Here is a 15,007-nt window from a genome sequence, read left to right as displayed (position 1 = left end):
TCACTACGTGATTCGCCAAAATGGGGAAGGAGCAGCAAAACTCCGCTGCCAGTTTCGTGTTTGTGGATTTAATGCGGTTTAAATAAATAAGTATAATAAATACAACGTCAGTAACGTATGCTGGATGCATGCTGTTCACACTCTCTGTCTCTGGCTCGAACTCTGCCGGTTCCGGAGATTTTGCAGTAACAAAGTTGTCTCTTCTCCTTGATAGCCGTCGTTGTGCGCTTTGTACGCCGGTATCCACTGCCCGGCCAAACTTACTTGTACACCGGCGAGATATCGAGCGTCAGATGGCGCAGCACCTGATTCCGGGCCGTTGTTCGGGTTTGTCGCGAGGAACGAATGATTTCCAGCACCAGACTGCGACAGTCATTGCAGACGGCCATCAGCTCACCGGTGAGCCGTTCCTTCTGCGGATCGAGCACACCGCCCTGGCCAGCACCGGACGCCGTCAGCGTGAATGCTTTGGCGAAACGATTCCTGCAAAGAAACGAACATATGAAGATCAGTTGCTCCGCGTAACGCATGCAGGGTTTCGGATGAGGTCTTACTTTCTATCCAGCGTACTGCAGTTGGAGTGTGGCCGTGCCGGGCTCTGTGGTGGAAGACTGTTGGGGCCCTCCATGCTGCGGGACATGAGCGAACACTTGTGCGCAGCGCTGGTAACCGATGCGGAGGTGGTGGATATACCGTTCGCCGGTGCAGTGACGTCTTTGGTGGTGTTGCTCGCACCGGTAACGTGATGCGACAGCGATAGGGACAGGGTTTCGGTGCCGTGCAGGCTGGTGCCCGGTGTGCTGGAGGCGGAACGTTGATTCTTTGGTGAAGACGGAGCACTTCCAACCGTATTTCGAGTCTGCAATAGGGCAGTGAGGCAGAACATTAGCACTTGTTGGGATAGTTAATGGTGTGCCGACAGTTACCTTTCGATCTAACTCAGGCCGTAACAGACGCTCCATCAGGGATCTTGGGAAAGATTCGTCCACCATGCTGGGTGGCCCCGAGCCGGTACCGTGCGCATGATGGCTCGGCGACGGTGTGTTGGATGTGCACGGGCTGTTCATGAGCGAAGGTGACAGCAGCACCACGGGAACATTGCGGAAATGTTCGGTAGGTATTCGCATCTGCAGAAAGATAACACATTAGCAGAGCTGATTAAATCGTTCCGGGCGGAACATCAGCCGCGCACACCTACCTTCGTATTGCATTTGTTGCAGACGGTCCGCTGGCAGAGCTTGCATAGGATGCCTCGTGCGAACAGGGTGAAACGGGTGCGTAAGCACAGGAAGCAAACCTTCCGCTTCTCCACGTCCTCCTTGATGTGCACATCCACCGGCAGCCCTTCGAGCTCGGCCTTCGTCATCACCGAGCGGATATGTACGATTTCCTCCAGCGTCAGTGACAGGCGATCGTTCAGATTGAACGCATCCTTCCACTGGTGCTCGTCGAGCGAATTTTTGGTCCAGGTGTCCAACGATGCCAGGTTGGTGGCGCTGACGTACTCGATGGTGGTGGTGGTGGTGGTGTTGGTGCTACCGTTACCCGTGGCCACACTTCCGATCGGTGCGGGACGCGTTCCGTTCACGACGTGTGGCATCACCACGGCGGAAGGTTTTTCCCTCGGTGGCCCACCATTTCCACCGTTGGTGGCGGATAGTGTTGCCGGTTGGCCGGTCTCATTTTTCACCGTATCGCGATCGGATTGCCGGGAGGCGGGACGCGACGGTGGCACCGAGTGACTTGCCAGCGGGTCGAGTTTGTAGTTTTGATTGCATCCGATGATGGTGTGCCGGCGCATGGATGCTCGTCGTGATTCGCACTGTGTTGCAAGATCGTAGGCTTTATGGGGGGTGAGTAAGAGTAAGTTTGTGAGAGTTTTAAAAGATTTTTATATGCAACGATGTAAAAAAGGAGTGAAAAAAGAAGTGCAATAATAACAACAAAACAAACAGATGTGTGATTAAATGGTGCAAGTAAATTAAGTAAGTAATAGCACAACACAAGAGTTAACAAGAAATGGAGTACAACGACAAACCTGAAATGACGTATGCATTAAAACAAACGACAAATGTCAACGATGATGAAATAGAAAAAAAGATAATTGAATGCAGTAAAGTTCGCTTGAATAATAAGCATTCATGGAAAATGTTGCTAAGTCCTATCGGGCGACCATACGAAAACCTTAGCCAGAACCTCAGTTAACTCCACTTCAAATAAAAGTGTTAGCCTTTATTTTAGTTTCTTCGAGGAATTGGCTTTCAAATGTCACTCGATGGTGAACTCAAAGCTATTGATTTTGGTTCTTTGGCAGAGATTTGTCCAACAAGCATTCTGTACACAGCTTCCAAGTGCCATTATGGCATTAGGGGGAGGATGGTTGTCTTCGTTAAAACATTATAATTAACCATTTTCGAAGTAATTTTTACAAGTCTTTCGCCTTCTGGACGATTGTCTGCTGACCAGATGCGAATAGGTTGGACAAACAGTTACAAAAAACAAGCTCCATCTAGTTCAAGTACTTCTCCACCGGTTTGACAATTGCTTCAACATCCAGGAGAACCGCAGGGACTTTGTCTTCGATCTTCATATTTGGGTTCTGCTGTATTTGACAAATAAAATTATTTTTTTTATAAAAGAAAAACATCCTAAGACCATGTTTCCGGAGAGATTAATTAACCTATGTGAGTTTTAGAATATTTGAGGATTTATTAATCTTTGAGGATTCTTGACTTTTTGAGAATTCATTAACCTTTGAGGATTCGTGAATCTTTTGAGATTCGACGTCTGATTTGAATGACTTCTCACTAAAGATTTATACGCTCGACGCTCCTCAAAAGATTCATCCACCACAACACTACACGCATGCAGTTCGACAAAGCCTTGAAAGTTTGTGTATAACGAGATAATTACAAAACACAAAACAACCGACGGGTTTTCCTCTAGGTGGCAGGATACTCGGATGAAAAATCGAAGAAATATGTCGGTTTTTTTTTATGCATACATTATTACTTAAACCATTCCAATCAACCTAACGGCAGGCACATCGTAATGGGTTGTGCAATAGAGCGGTTATGATTTTTTGACGTAAAATAGAAAACGAAACTAAACCAGTTCTTTGAACAATGAACCGCAAACAATACCCAGACAATACGTGACATTTACGTTGTCCAGCGTCCCGCAGCTGAGTTGCTGAGTGATATGAGCTAATAAAAAGATGCTAAATGTTATCCAAAACCGCGGTACGTAAACAAATTTCGGCTTTCTACGTGAAAAACTCTGCCTTCGAAACGAGTATGCTAAACGGCAATGCAGCAACTTTTCCCGGGAAGATGATGCTCGTCCGAGGCGGAGTGTTCGTGACGAAAATGTGAAACACAACCAAAGGCAAAAAGGTTAAACAGTAAATGACCAAAACCCGAACATAAAGATGTCCAACAAAGGATAAAACTTAACACACACGCACACAGTGGGATGAGAGTTAATATTTACTTTCGAGAGCCTTATCACAGAACCGATGATACTCGTCGTGGGTGATGATGTTCTCTGCAATGTTTGCGAGATCCATGGTGACCGATCCGTTTACATTTAGTCGGAACGAAAGGATTAGTAGCGAATGGAAGGTAGACAAGAAGAGACATTTAGTACGTAATAATGATATCTTCGCAATATCCCAACCACTACACTGGGAAGATGTTAGTAATTATGAACTTATAGGAGCGGAAACATTCAATTATCGGACAAGGACATCAGCATTAAACGAATCTGATTCTACTCCAAGCTTCGGACAGTTACAGTGTGTCCAACCCAACTTACTTGTCCGTCGCAGCACGGTGTTGATGTTGTTCTGATTGTTCTCGTTGTTGACGATCATCAGACGGTTTGTACTGTTGCTGTCGTTGGTGCTTCCACGATCGTCGGTACTGCTGCGCTTTCCCCCAACGCCACCGTACGCTATCCGGTGGCCACCGTTCTGCTGCTGGCCTCGCTGCCCACTGGTGGCACTGCTGCACGTGCCAGAATCTGCGCCATCGTTCGCTGCATCATCAATGAAGTCATCATCCTGTGGAGTAGCACGGAGTGAGGTTTTATCCCCCCCGCAAAAAAAGGTCATTAAACAATGGACACAAAACAAAATTAGCACAAAATAAATGGAGCCCTGCATTGGTTCGGTTGGCTTTCGTACGACACATAGTATCGTACACATCGCACGTTTGGCATAAAAGTGACTTCTCAACGCGAAGGTCACGTCGAGCGGCCGAGATTGGAAGCATACGAGGTGGTTCTGCAAAAGGGCTTCAGTTTTGCTGCAAACCCCTTTCTACGCCAGTTTGCGTTTGGTTTTTGGTACAATCCCGGTTTTTCAGTGTCGCTTTAGAATACGGTCACGCATTTTGAAGGTTTTTTTGTTTTTCGGTCCGCGCTCGGTCCGGACGAAATATCTGATCACGTTTCGGACGCAGCAGCCACGCGTTTATGGGTCGATTCCACCGATTCGCACCGAATGCTGCAGTGGGCTTAAAAGGTTAAACCACACAACTTGGACAACCGACCTCAACATTCGTGAAACAGCTTTGCCGCTAGAGTCGTAGCAGCGTAGCGGAAACGTACTGGACAGAAAGGAACTAGGCTTCTAGGTGTGTGAAAATGTGGTTTCATTTGCAATGCGAAAGGGTGTGCAAGAGTTCAGATTGCAACATTTTCCACGCTCTCCCATTTAACCCCACGTGGAGTAAGCGAGGGCACCGAGTATTGCAAAGTTCAAACGTTAAGCTACGGCTCATATGCACAAAAATGGACATTACCGCAATCGCAGTGATCGTTCCTACGGGGTATCACGAGCTCTTGTCCGGCAAGTCTTCCAGTAGCACAGAAGGTCGACTAGCGGAGTTTGTGAAAAAAAACTGCAAAGAACAAGCTTGCTTCAACCACCTCTTTTCCCGTTTAATCCTAAATATCGTATTCTTGCCAAACGTCCCTTCACTTCTGGTGCCAACAGTCACAACATAACCGGGCTGCCAACAACATACAACCTTGACTGTGTACTCCAGTTTCCCGAAACAAAACCGACCCGACGCGTTGCGTCATAGCTACGCCAACGCGCGCGGTTCCTCGGTACCACACAAGGGAGTTCTTTCATTCGCTCGCTGCTCCATTCAATTTGCGTTTGTCGTCCGGTTGGTAAATCGGTCGACAGTGGGAAAAACTTTGGCAGCTCACATAATGGACGAATTGCTTCACGATTTTTGTACAAAAATCACTCGCTAAACGGCAATTCATTCGCGGCCCTCTTGAGCCTCGCCGCAGCGCAGAGCTGAGTTAGACCGGGAGGTTTGTTGTGGAGACCCCCCTGGTGGGTGGTTACTACCAGCTCATTAGCATTGCTGTTGGAATTCGAGAGCGGCATGGAATGTCCAAATGTGGAGCAGCGCGACTCGTCCAAAGATGGTTCGCCCAGAAGATGGAATTCTTCAGCAAAACAGTAGTGCTGCTGCTTCGGCAAAGGGCCAGCAGCCATGGGAGCTCATGTTGAAAGTGACGCCGACGAGATCAGATCTCGAACCGCATCGACAGCTATAATCAGTGCATTGTTAATACTCGCACACTTTTCAATCGTGACCGCAACGTTAAGGCGTTATCTAACAATGTCCGACTCAAGAACGACCGCCATTTGGTGCTCGCCATTGGCGTACTTACGTTGAACAGCGAGAAGTCTACTGGTATCAGTCTTAGGGTGTTACGGGGTGTACCGCTGGTGTGCGAAAAACTCGAACGACCCAGCGTCATCGTTTTGTGGCTGGTGCCGATGTAGCTGGAACCGTGGTGGAAGCTGGCAGTGTTACCGCTACCATTGCTGCCGTTGCTGCCGCTGACACCGTCGAGGCTGCGGGCGCCGCTGGTGTCGATTTCATCATCGCACGATTTCTTTACGCTATCTACTTGGGTTGTGGTAGGTAAAACTGAAAGTAAAGGTAACAACAGGAGGAAAAAAAAATAGCGAAATTAGAGATGACGGTTGAAGAACAGATCGAATTAGCTGCGGTGCAGCGACTACAGGGTGAGGGCACACACATTTGTTGGGGGAATGTCGAAACAATGTTTTCACGCATTGATTGGGGTTTTTTGTTCGCTTTCCTGAAGGACAAACAACATATCACATAACAACATTCAGCTAAAACAATTTCGTCAACTTCAACATCATGCAAGAATCAAGCAGCTTAAGGCTACAGTTTTAAGTTCCAAACCCCCGAAACCCCAACAAAAACCAACATTGAACCTAATTTTTATCAGTTTTCCTCTGTTGTGCAGCTGCCAATGCCTTCTTTTGCACCATTAGTCACTGTTTGCACATTAAGTTATGTCATGGTCGGAGCGGGAAACGAAAAATAACTAAAGACGCACACATTCCAAAATACAACCCATCAATAAATGTAAGGGCCGTGGTGGTTTTTATCATCACCACTAGCTGTGTCAAGCTTGTTGTGTCTGCGGGTTGCGCGTTTTATCCACACATAGTTCGGGGTGTTTTTTTTTTTTGCTATGGCGGCGTTCGTCAGGGCAAGTCACCGATTAGCCCTGGCCTAGAACGAGAACGTGGGGCAGTGCCTGTAAGGTACACCACCTTGAGGGCTCACCGCGCAAGGGTTTCGATGGCTTCGAGGGAGGCTCACCACCTCCCGATTGGCAAAACGGTAAAAAATGGCTTCCTTTTACACCGCATTGCATGTGATTGGGGTTGGGTGCCGTTGCTTTTCGCCAGGTGGTACCGTCCCCCGAATAGCGACACTATCGATCACTGGCAAGTTGCGGACTGCGAGCAACAAGTGTAAAGTGTGTCAAGATGCGAGGAGTTCATTCTTCAAGGTTAACGCAATGGATAAACAAAAAAAGATCTATTACTGAACGCGTCCCAGCACAATAAGCCATTAACTGCTCTGACACCCACAAAAGTTGGTTTATAGTTTCCATGCCACCGTATCAGAGTAGAACAAAGGCCTTGAACTGTTTTTACCGGGTTTTACACGTGGGGTTATATAAACGGAAAATTTATGTTATGTTTGCTGCCAGCGTTTGCTCCATGCATGAGCTTTTATGATGTACCATGAATCTCCAAATTTGGATAGCCTACGGTGGGTTTTGCACGACACGACACCGCGCGACTGCATGGGGGGAGAGTTCGTGGAGACGCCTTCTGTCATGCTTGACCACCATTTACTGGCCTGAGTGCCCCCGGGAATCACAAATTCGATTTACGAAAGCGAAAGAAAAACTAGCTGAGGGAAAGAATTCTTCTGGATAGTTGAACCGTGCAAGACGAAGCTTGTGGACCATGCCACCCGACATGGTACAACATCACACTGGCACCAGAATGCACAGGGCGGACATGTTTTAGGGCCGATTAGGTTTACGAATTCATGAGCCCGGGCTGAAATGGGAACCTGGGATCAAAAGGTATCCTTCCAAGAAGCATCCACAGCAACGAGCTTTCTACACTGCAGTCCCACAGACTGGTTGTCTGGGGCTTCCGTTGATGTCTTGTTTCCAAAGGGCTCCAAGTACCGCACCAGGAAGTGTACAAACTTGGACTTGTGTATGGGGATGTACTCAATTCTCTAATGGGTTACACTTTTATAAAATTGCACTTTTACGACGTGGTTTGCACAGGACGTTATAACTCCTCCGGGCGAATGTGCAACACCCGGCCCCTCCCCATCCTCCCGTTTCGGACGTGATGTCGTAACGAGTGTAAAATGTATCCAAAGAATATGTCAGTGCTTTTGCAGCGCATATAAATTTCACGATAAAAAGCCTCGAAAAACGTACTTCAATTTTAAGGGGGGAAAACTCTTTCCGCCAGCAAAACGGAATTGGTTTGTTTGCTGTTTGCAATGGTTGGCCCACGGCCAAGCCAGATGGCGATGGTGAGACATGAATCGATTGAGCCCCGCCTTGGGTGTGTGTGAGTGTGTGGGGGCCGAAAAAATAATAAAACCAATTCCGTATTTCCCGTAGCATATGGTGCACCTAAAGACATGTTCGGTAGCATTCCACCAAGCAACAGAGCGTGGTGTTCAATTTGCTTTTGCAAATGCTTTCGGCTAATCTTTCGCTTCATGGCGACTGTATGTCAACAAGTCTCTGTCTATTCCCCAGGAGCCGTCCATCCTTAGTCCGCAGATCTTACATGGTGCCAGCCAGGCATTGATACAGTTTTCTCTACGGCATCATTAGGTCTCCTCCATAATATCCATTATATCATCATATTCATTATGCGTCCGGCACGAATCGGGCTCAAGGCTCAACGAGTCGGGAGGACTGTTACCCGGCCACAGCCTCTCGATCAATAAGCGGCAGAATAAACATAACCTCATTTCGTACGCACATCGAAAAGCAATGAAAAAGCTCATTTTTCTTTCGCCATGATTTTTAGCACTGCTTGATGTGTCCGACGTTTCACGTCTGCTAGACGTTCGAGAGCATCTTTCGCTGTAGAAAAAAATTGTCCCACCCTCCAGGGAATCTGCACACAAATCTATCGATTCTTCCGCGTCACAGCAAGTTTAGATGAAACACGCCGCACAAAACGCTTCCGTCGCAGTGGCACGATGCGTGATTCGATGGCGATTGGAATATGTATGCACGTTTAATAGCCGCAACAAATCGAACATCCGAAATGGCACCATATCTCCGTTCCGACTGTCGAATCGGGCGATGGTACCGCGAGTTTGATTTGTGCCGTTGCGTCGCTTGTAAATTGAGCGTGTGAAGATTTAGCTGGCGTGAGTCGTCTTTAAGCGGACATGACGCGACAAAATGTCGAGCGTATGTGAAAGATTTGCTCTGGTAGCTAACAAGACGCCTCCATGCCACCGAAAGAACCCCTAAGCTTCTCGCACTATTACCAAACAAGACACGTTTTCTTGATGGCGCGCGTAGTAAGTTGAGTTGCTACAGTGACAAACTCATGAGCATAGGTGGGAATATAACGCTACCGTGGACAGGGCGATGAACTTGGGAGTTGCGCGTGAAAATTGCTGCCAGCCTGTACATTTCAATGGAATGATTAGCATCAGTCCGCTACGGGGTCTTCTTCCGAAAGCGAATAATAGCTAGGCGCAAATTGACAGAAGAGCAAATGTGAGTGAGCATCGTTAATGCGCAAAGCATATTCTTGAGGAGAGCGTATGTCCAGCAGACACTACGAAACCTTGAGGTTTATCGAAAAGTTCTATTACTAAACCGGGCCGCACTTGTTCGAAATTAATTTTTTACCCAATTTTCCAGCAATGGGTTTCCACAATTGCCAACCCCTGGGTAGCCTTCCGGTGTTCCGGTAAAACAAATGGGAAAATCCTAAAACCCAACTCAAACCGTGGGCGTCATTTAATTCCACTGGGAATACAAATTGTTTGCACGCTATTAACGTTGATTGCCCGCCATGTTTGGCAATTATGCTAATCATTCTAACAAGCTTTATCCAAACAGGACACTGTCGCCCGTCACGAAGCATATCGGGAGCAAATTAATTTAATCGGAAGAAAAAGTTGATTTCAGCTTAAAAAACGCTAGCATATGGTAGTACATGCTCCGCCGAATCTGTAAACTTCTTCTTTATCGTTACAACAAACCTCAAAAAGTCTAATGGCCTACGCCATTTCTGGCTTTGAGGTTAAGTCCTGCGAACGGGGAATTAGATCCAGATGGGATTTTGGACCGGAGTCCTGTCGTTTAGAGACCGGCACCGCACCACCGGGCCACTCCCGAATCTGTATCATTAAATCTTATTATCAACAAACATAATTTGGAACTCGCGCCTATAAACATCCAGTTGAACAATTGTCCCATGCTCACTAACAAAATAGAAATATACCTGATCTTGGTTTTGGTGTTGGCGGTTGCTGGGTCGCTCGTGGTGCCGCCTTCGGTACCCGATTGATCGGCGGTAGGCCAGCATTACCCCCGGTCATACTGTTGCTCCGGTGTTTAGCCGGTGTCGGTGGCTTGCGTGGTGATGGTGCCATCGGTACCGTGGCCGGATTGTCCACCGGACAGTACGCCAGATCCCGGACCGCATCGACGCATGGGTCACCGTCCGGTGAGTCACAATCTGCGGTCGCTGTGACAAACATGATTTTGCTACTGTATCGTGTAACTTTTTAGCACTTGTCTAGCAATGCACTAGTGTGAACTATGGTTGCCGGAACACGTAAAAACCAAACGGAAGTTCATGAACGATCACTACAAAACTAAACGACAAGATGGTTGTATGGAAAGGTGATCCTGAACAATGAATTCTATACTATTTCACTGCTCTTTGCTTCAAGTTTTACGTCCGATGCACCTGCGATGTGTAACAGCGGTCGATAAATTCCACACTGCTTTTGGGGCGAGAGCCGGTGTTGCAAACTGACCCGTACGCCAAGCCCTAGCCGTGTAGAAACTAACGATGACATCATCACAGTCACTCCCTCCGGCCAGACCGCCCTACCCCTACGACCACCTTATTTTGTTAGCCATCGTCTTTGCTGTTGGGCCACTTTGGGGTGGGTTTTTGGGGTGCTTTCGTCTTTCCAATCGCAGTGACGCCCCTGGATGGTGTGGATCTAGACTGAGTCACCCATACCAGGACAACGATAAGGCGGGTTTTCCTTTAGCCATATATCAGAAAAAATTGCTTTCTCAGAAGTTCATCCTTTAAGGACACTGTATAAGGATGTGGCTCAACCGAATGCCTTTTTCTCGTTGATCGGATGCTTCACCTTCTCGGCGAGTCAGCTGAGCGAAAAAAAGGGATCAAGGCGCAAGCACAGCAATATTATCCTACTCCAACCAACCCACCACTCAACGTCGTGGAACAACGCTATATCCTTGGGGAACTCATAAAGCAACCTACACGAAAGCCCTCCCTAACATAACACAACGCCACACACAGGATATGTTTGCCAGCTATCCTGGTCTCGCGCTTCCCGCTCTCTCTTTCTACCACTCACACACGCACACCGTGACACATTTTCCAACAAACACTTACACAAGCAGGGCAGAATGCAGTGACTGTGTTTTTTTTTTTGTGTCTTGTTAGGGATTTTCCTGCACACGGGCACCACGTGAGGGACACGACAACGGCGCACAAACGGGAAGAAACAGCTTGCTTGCCAAGGAACACCACCGTCGGTTCGGAAAATCTACACGCACCGCGACACACCGCGACGCACACTTATCGATTAATCAAACGCTTTTCCTCTTGGCAGATGAAAAAAAAAGGTGGCCCAACATTTTATGTTCACAATATGGTACTGCCCGATACTTTACACACACTGAACTGGTTCCCCTCGAAGCACGCCGAATTCAACACCTTCCGTACAGGGGACGGCAACAGAAGAAGCAGCTGAAAGTGCCCGTTCCCACCAGGCAGCAGCACACGCAGAGGTTGGTGCCTTATGTTCTAAATTATTGCTACCGAAGCAACGAATTAAGTACGTGGAAAACAAGCAACACACGAGAAGCAGAAGGTGCCGTCGGGGAAAACAGTAGTACTGTGCGGTGCAGGGACAAGCGCCACCATTATTGCAACTGCACTGCACTATTGCAAACTATTTCCCCCCTTGGTGTGTGTTTGTTTTTTTTTTTCTCAGCAACCCTTCTCTCCCGAGTGGGAAAAAAATTGTGCGAAAAGCTTCACGGAAACAGCGGGGCGTTCGCGTTCGAGCCTTGCGTGGTTCACGTTCTTTCGCGGACTGTGCGCGACGAGTTCCCGTGCAGTGTTTGCCACTCTTCGGCACCGATGGAGCAAACGGAGCGATAAATGTAGCAAGAGAGCTCGCTCGCCAGCTAAGGGAGAGCTGGCCGTTTTTATGCTGAAACAGTAATAGTGGTGTTGGTGCGTAGCTGATGCTGGCCGTGAAGCGCGTGCGCTCAGCCCTCCACACGGTGGGATTTCGATTTGGCAGAGCGCGAATACCCGTCGTCGCTAGTAGTAACGCGCGGGTATGCTGGTGTTGGTCAGCGAGCCAACACAGGGACACCTCAACCACCTCCCCATGATCCGGCCCCGCTCGCATCTGCACAACATAAACAAAACATTTCCTCCCGTTACATCGGTGGCAGTGTGTTGCTTGCAAACGGTGCAGCTTCGCTGTAGTAACAAAAGGGCGCTGAACATAAACACATGGTGGGGAAAACGTGAGCACATTTGGTTCGGCGAAGCGCCGGCGCTTATCTTCTACAGTATGTGACGTAAAAATACAACATTCGCCCAGAGTAAGAAGCAAAATTATGTATGATTTTCTTAGTAAATGACAGTTTTTTTTTATCTGATGCTGTTTCTCAACCAGCTCCAAAGAACTACTGCTCACCCACATCGTTAAAAACCAACTACTTATTTTTATGTATAACTAACGTATCGTAACAGATTCAGCAGAAGGCAGTGATAATGATCATAAACATGACTCCAAACCAAACTTCCAATCTTCATCAACATCTATACATTATCGCTTCTTCTTTCATCGATCTGTTGTTTCGTACATCAGCTTATCATAATTACTATTCAACCTACATAACGACCACATTACGCGCTACTCGTGTATGCTGCGATAAAAATATATTCAATTGACATTGAGGCACATTTTTTTTCTGCGCTTACTGCTTACGCCGTCCAACTTCAGTTGACTTCCGTTTCGTATCTGCCGCTGCCTCCGATACATGGAACGCCTTTCATCACTATCGCTGGCGCATCGTGACGGAACGATACCGATCGGTCGGGCTGTTTCGGGGAATTGACACTTTGCAATGCATACGGTAACGAGCGATCGAGGCGGATGTTGGGCATCCATTTATCTAGTCCTGCTATCTAAATGCGCCTTGGCCCGCACAAGCTGTTGTCGGATGCGTCTAGTTGGCGTCCGATCAACTGGTTTTGCACGGATGGCTCGCTCGGTAGTTGTCGTCGGAGGTGTGGTAGTCCTTCTTGTTGGTTTGCGGTTCACAGTGATCTTCTGGGTGGATATGGCTTGTGGTGTGGTGGGTTGTTCACTAGTTGTAGAGAAGGTTTGTGAAGCAGTCTCAGCTGGGTTTGAATAAGATGAATGTTGGTCTGCATCTGAGGGACTGTGCGGACTGGTAAGATTTTGGGAAGTAGTCGTCCAGTTCTGAGATGGTGTAGAGCCGGTAGAATTTATTCCAGGCGTCGTCCAGTTCAAAGGCGGCTCAGTAGCATTCCACATAGGAGCCGTTGGATTGAACGTAGAGTTCGCTTCAGGAGTCGTCCAGTTCAACGGTGGATCCGTGAAGATAGGAGTCGAACCCGTTGGATTGAACGTAGAGTTCACATCAGGAGTCGTCCAGTTCAAAGGTGGCTCAGTAGCATTCCACGTAGGAGCCGTTGGATTCAATGTAGAGTTGGCATCAGAAGTCGTCCAGTTCAATAGTGGATCCGTAAAGATAGGAGTCGAACCCGTTGGATTAAACGTAGAGTTCGCTTCAGGAGTTGTCCAGTTCAATGGTGAATCCGTAAAGATAGGAGTCGAACCCGTTGGATTAAACGTAGAGTTCACATCAGGAGTTGTCCAGTTCAAAGGTGGATCCGTAAAGATAGGAGTCGAACCCGTTGGATTAAACGTAGAGTTCGCTTCAGAAGTCGTCCAGTTCAATGGTGGATCCGTAAAGATAGGAGTCGAACCCGTTGGATTGAACGTAGAGTTCGTTTCAGGAGTCGTCCGGTTCAATGGTGAATCCGTAAAGATAGGAGTCGAACCCGTTGGATTAAACGTAGAGTTCGCTTCAGAAGTCGTCCAGTTCAATGGTGGATCCGTAAAGATAGGAGTCGAACCCGTTGGATTGAACGTAGAGTTCGTTTCAGGAGTCGTCCGGTTCAATGGTGAATCCGTAAAGATAGGAGTCGAACCCGTTGGATTAAACGTAGAGTTCACATCAGGAGTTGTCCAGTTCAAAGGTGGATCCGTAAAGATAGGAGTCGAACCCGTTGGATTAAACGTAGAGTTCGCTTCAGAAGTCGTCCAGTTCAATGGTGGATCCGTAAAGATAGGAGTCGAACCCGTTGGATTGAACGTAGAGTTCGTTTCAGGAGTCGTCCGGTTCAATGGTGAATCCGTAAAGATAGGAGTCGAACCCGTTGGATTAAACGTAGAGTTCACATCAGGAGTTGTCCAGTTCAAAGGTGGATCCGTAAAGATAGGAGTCGAACCCGTTGGATTAAACGTAGAGTTCGCTTCAGAAGTCGTCCAGTTCAATGGTGGATCCGTGAAGATAGGAGTCGAACCCGTTGGATTAAACGTAGAGTTCGCTTCAGGAGTTGTCCAGTTCAATGGTGGATCCGTAAAGATAGGAGTCGAACCCGTTGGATTAAACGTAGAGTTCACATCAGGCGTCGTCCAGTTCAAGGGTGGATCCGTAAAGATAGGAGTCGAACCCGTTGGATTAAACGTAGAGTTCGCTTCAGGAGTCGTCCAGTTCAATGGTGGATCCGTAAAGATAGGAGTTGAACCCGTTGGATTAAACGTAGAGTTCACATCAGGCGTCGTCCAGTTCAATGGTGGATCCGTAAAGATAGGAGTCGAACCCGTTGGATTGAACGTAGAGTTCGTTTCAGGAGTCGTCCGGTTCAATGGTGGATCCGTAAAGATAGGAGTCGAACCCGTTGGATTAAACGTAGAGTTCACATCAGGAGTCGTCCAATTCAAGGGTGGATCCGTGAAGATAGGAGTCGAACCCGTTGGATTAAACGTAGAGTTCGCTTCAGGAGTCGTCCAGTTCAATGGTGGATCCGTAAAGATAGGAGTCGAACCCGTTGGATTGAACGTAGAGTTCGTTTCAGGAGTCGTCCGGTTCAATGGTGGATCCGTAAAGATAGGAGTCGAACCCGTTGGATTAAACGTAGAGTTCACATCAGGAGTCGTCCAATTCAAGGGTGGATCCGTGAAGATAGGAGTCGAACCCGTTGGATTAAACGTAGAGTTCGCTTCAGGAGTCGTCCAGTTCAATGGTGGATCCG

General features: G+C 47.8%; 1 protein-coding gene across 1 annotated transcript in view; it reads right to left on the bottom strand.

Annotated features, from left to right (window-relative positions):
• Positions 1-260: 260 nt before the first annotated feature.
• LOC128715467 (protein spire) overlaps positions 261-15,007 on the bottom strand; it is a 117,205-nt gene continuing 102,458 nt past the window's right edge. Inside the window, exons 10-17 of the mRNA XM_053810370.1 lie at positions 9,872-10,108; positions 5,698-5,960; positions 3,817-4,063; positions 3,493-3,546; positions 1,199-1,842; positions 927-1,127; positions 555-859; positions 261-483 (exon numbers count right to left, since the gene is read on the bottom strand). Of these exons, the coding sequence (XP_053666345.1) occupies positions 261-483; positions 555-859; positions 927-1,127; positions 1,199-1,842; positions 3,493-3,546; positions 3,817-4,063; positions 5,698-5,960; positions 9,872-10,108 (2,174 nt within the window). The remainder of the gene's footprint in view (positions 484-554; positions 860-926; positions 1,128-1,198; positions 1,843-3,492; positions 3,547-3,816; positions 4,064-5,697; positions 5,961-9,871; positions 10,109-15,007) is intronic.

The sequence above is a fragment of the Anopheles marshallii genome, chromosome 3 (genome assembly GCF_943734725.1).
Source record: "Anopheles marshallii chromosome 3, idAnoMarsDA_429_01, whole genome shotgun sequence".
Classification (NCBI taxonomy): domain Eukaryota; kingdom Metazoa; phylum Arthropoda; class Insecta; order Diptera; family Culicidae; genus Anopheles; species Anopheles marshallii.
The sequence above is the reverse complement of the archived record's forward strand: the minus strand, read 5'-3'. Positions and strand labels throughout refer to the sequence as shown.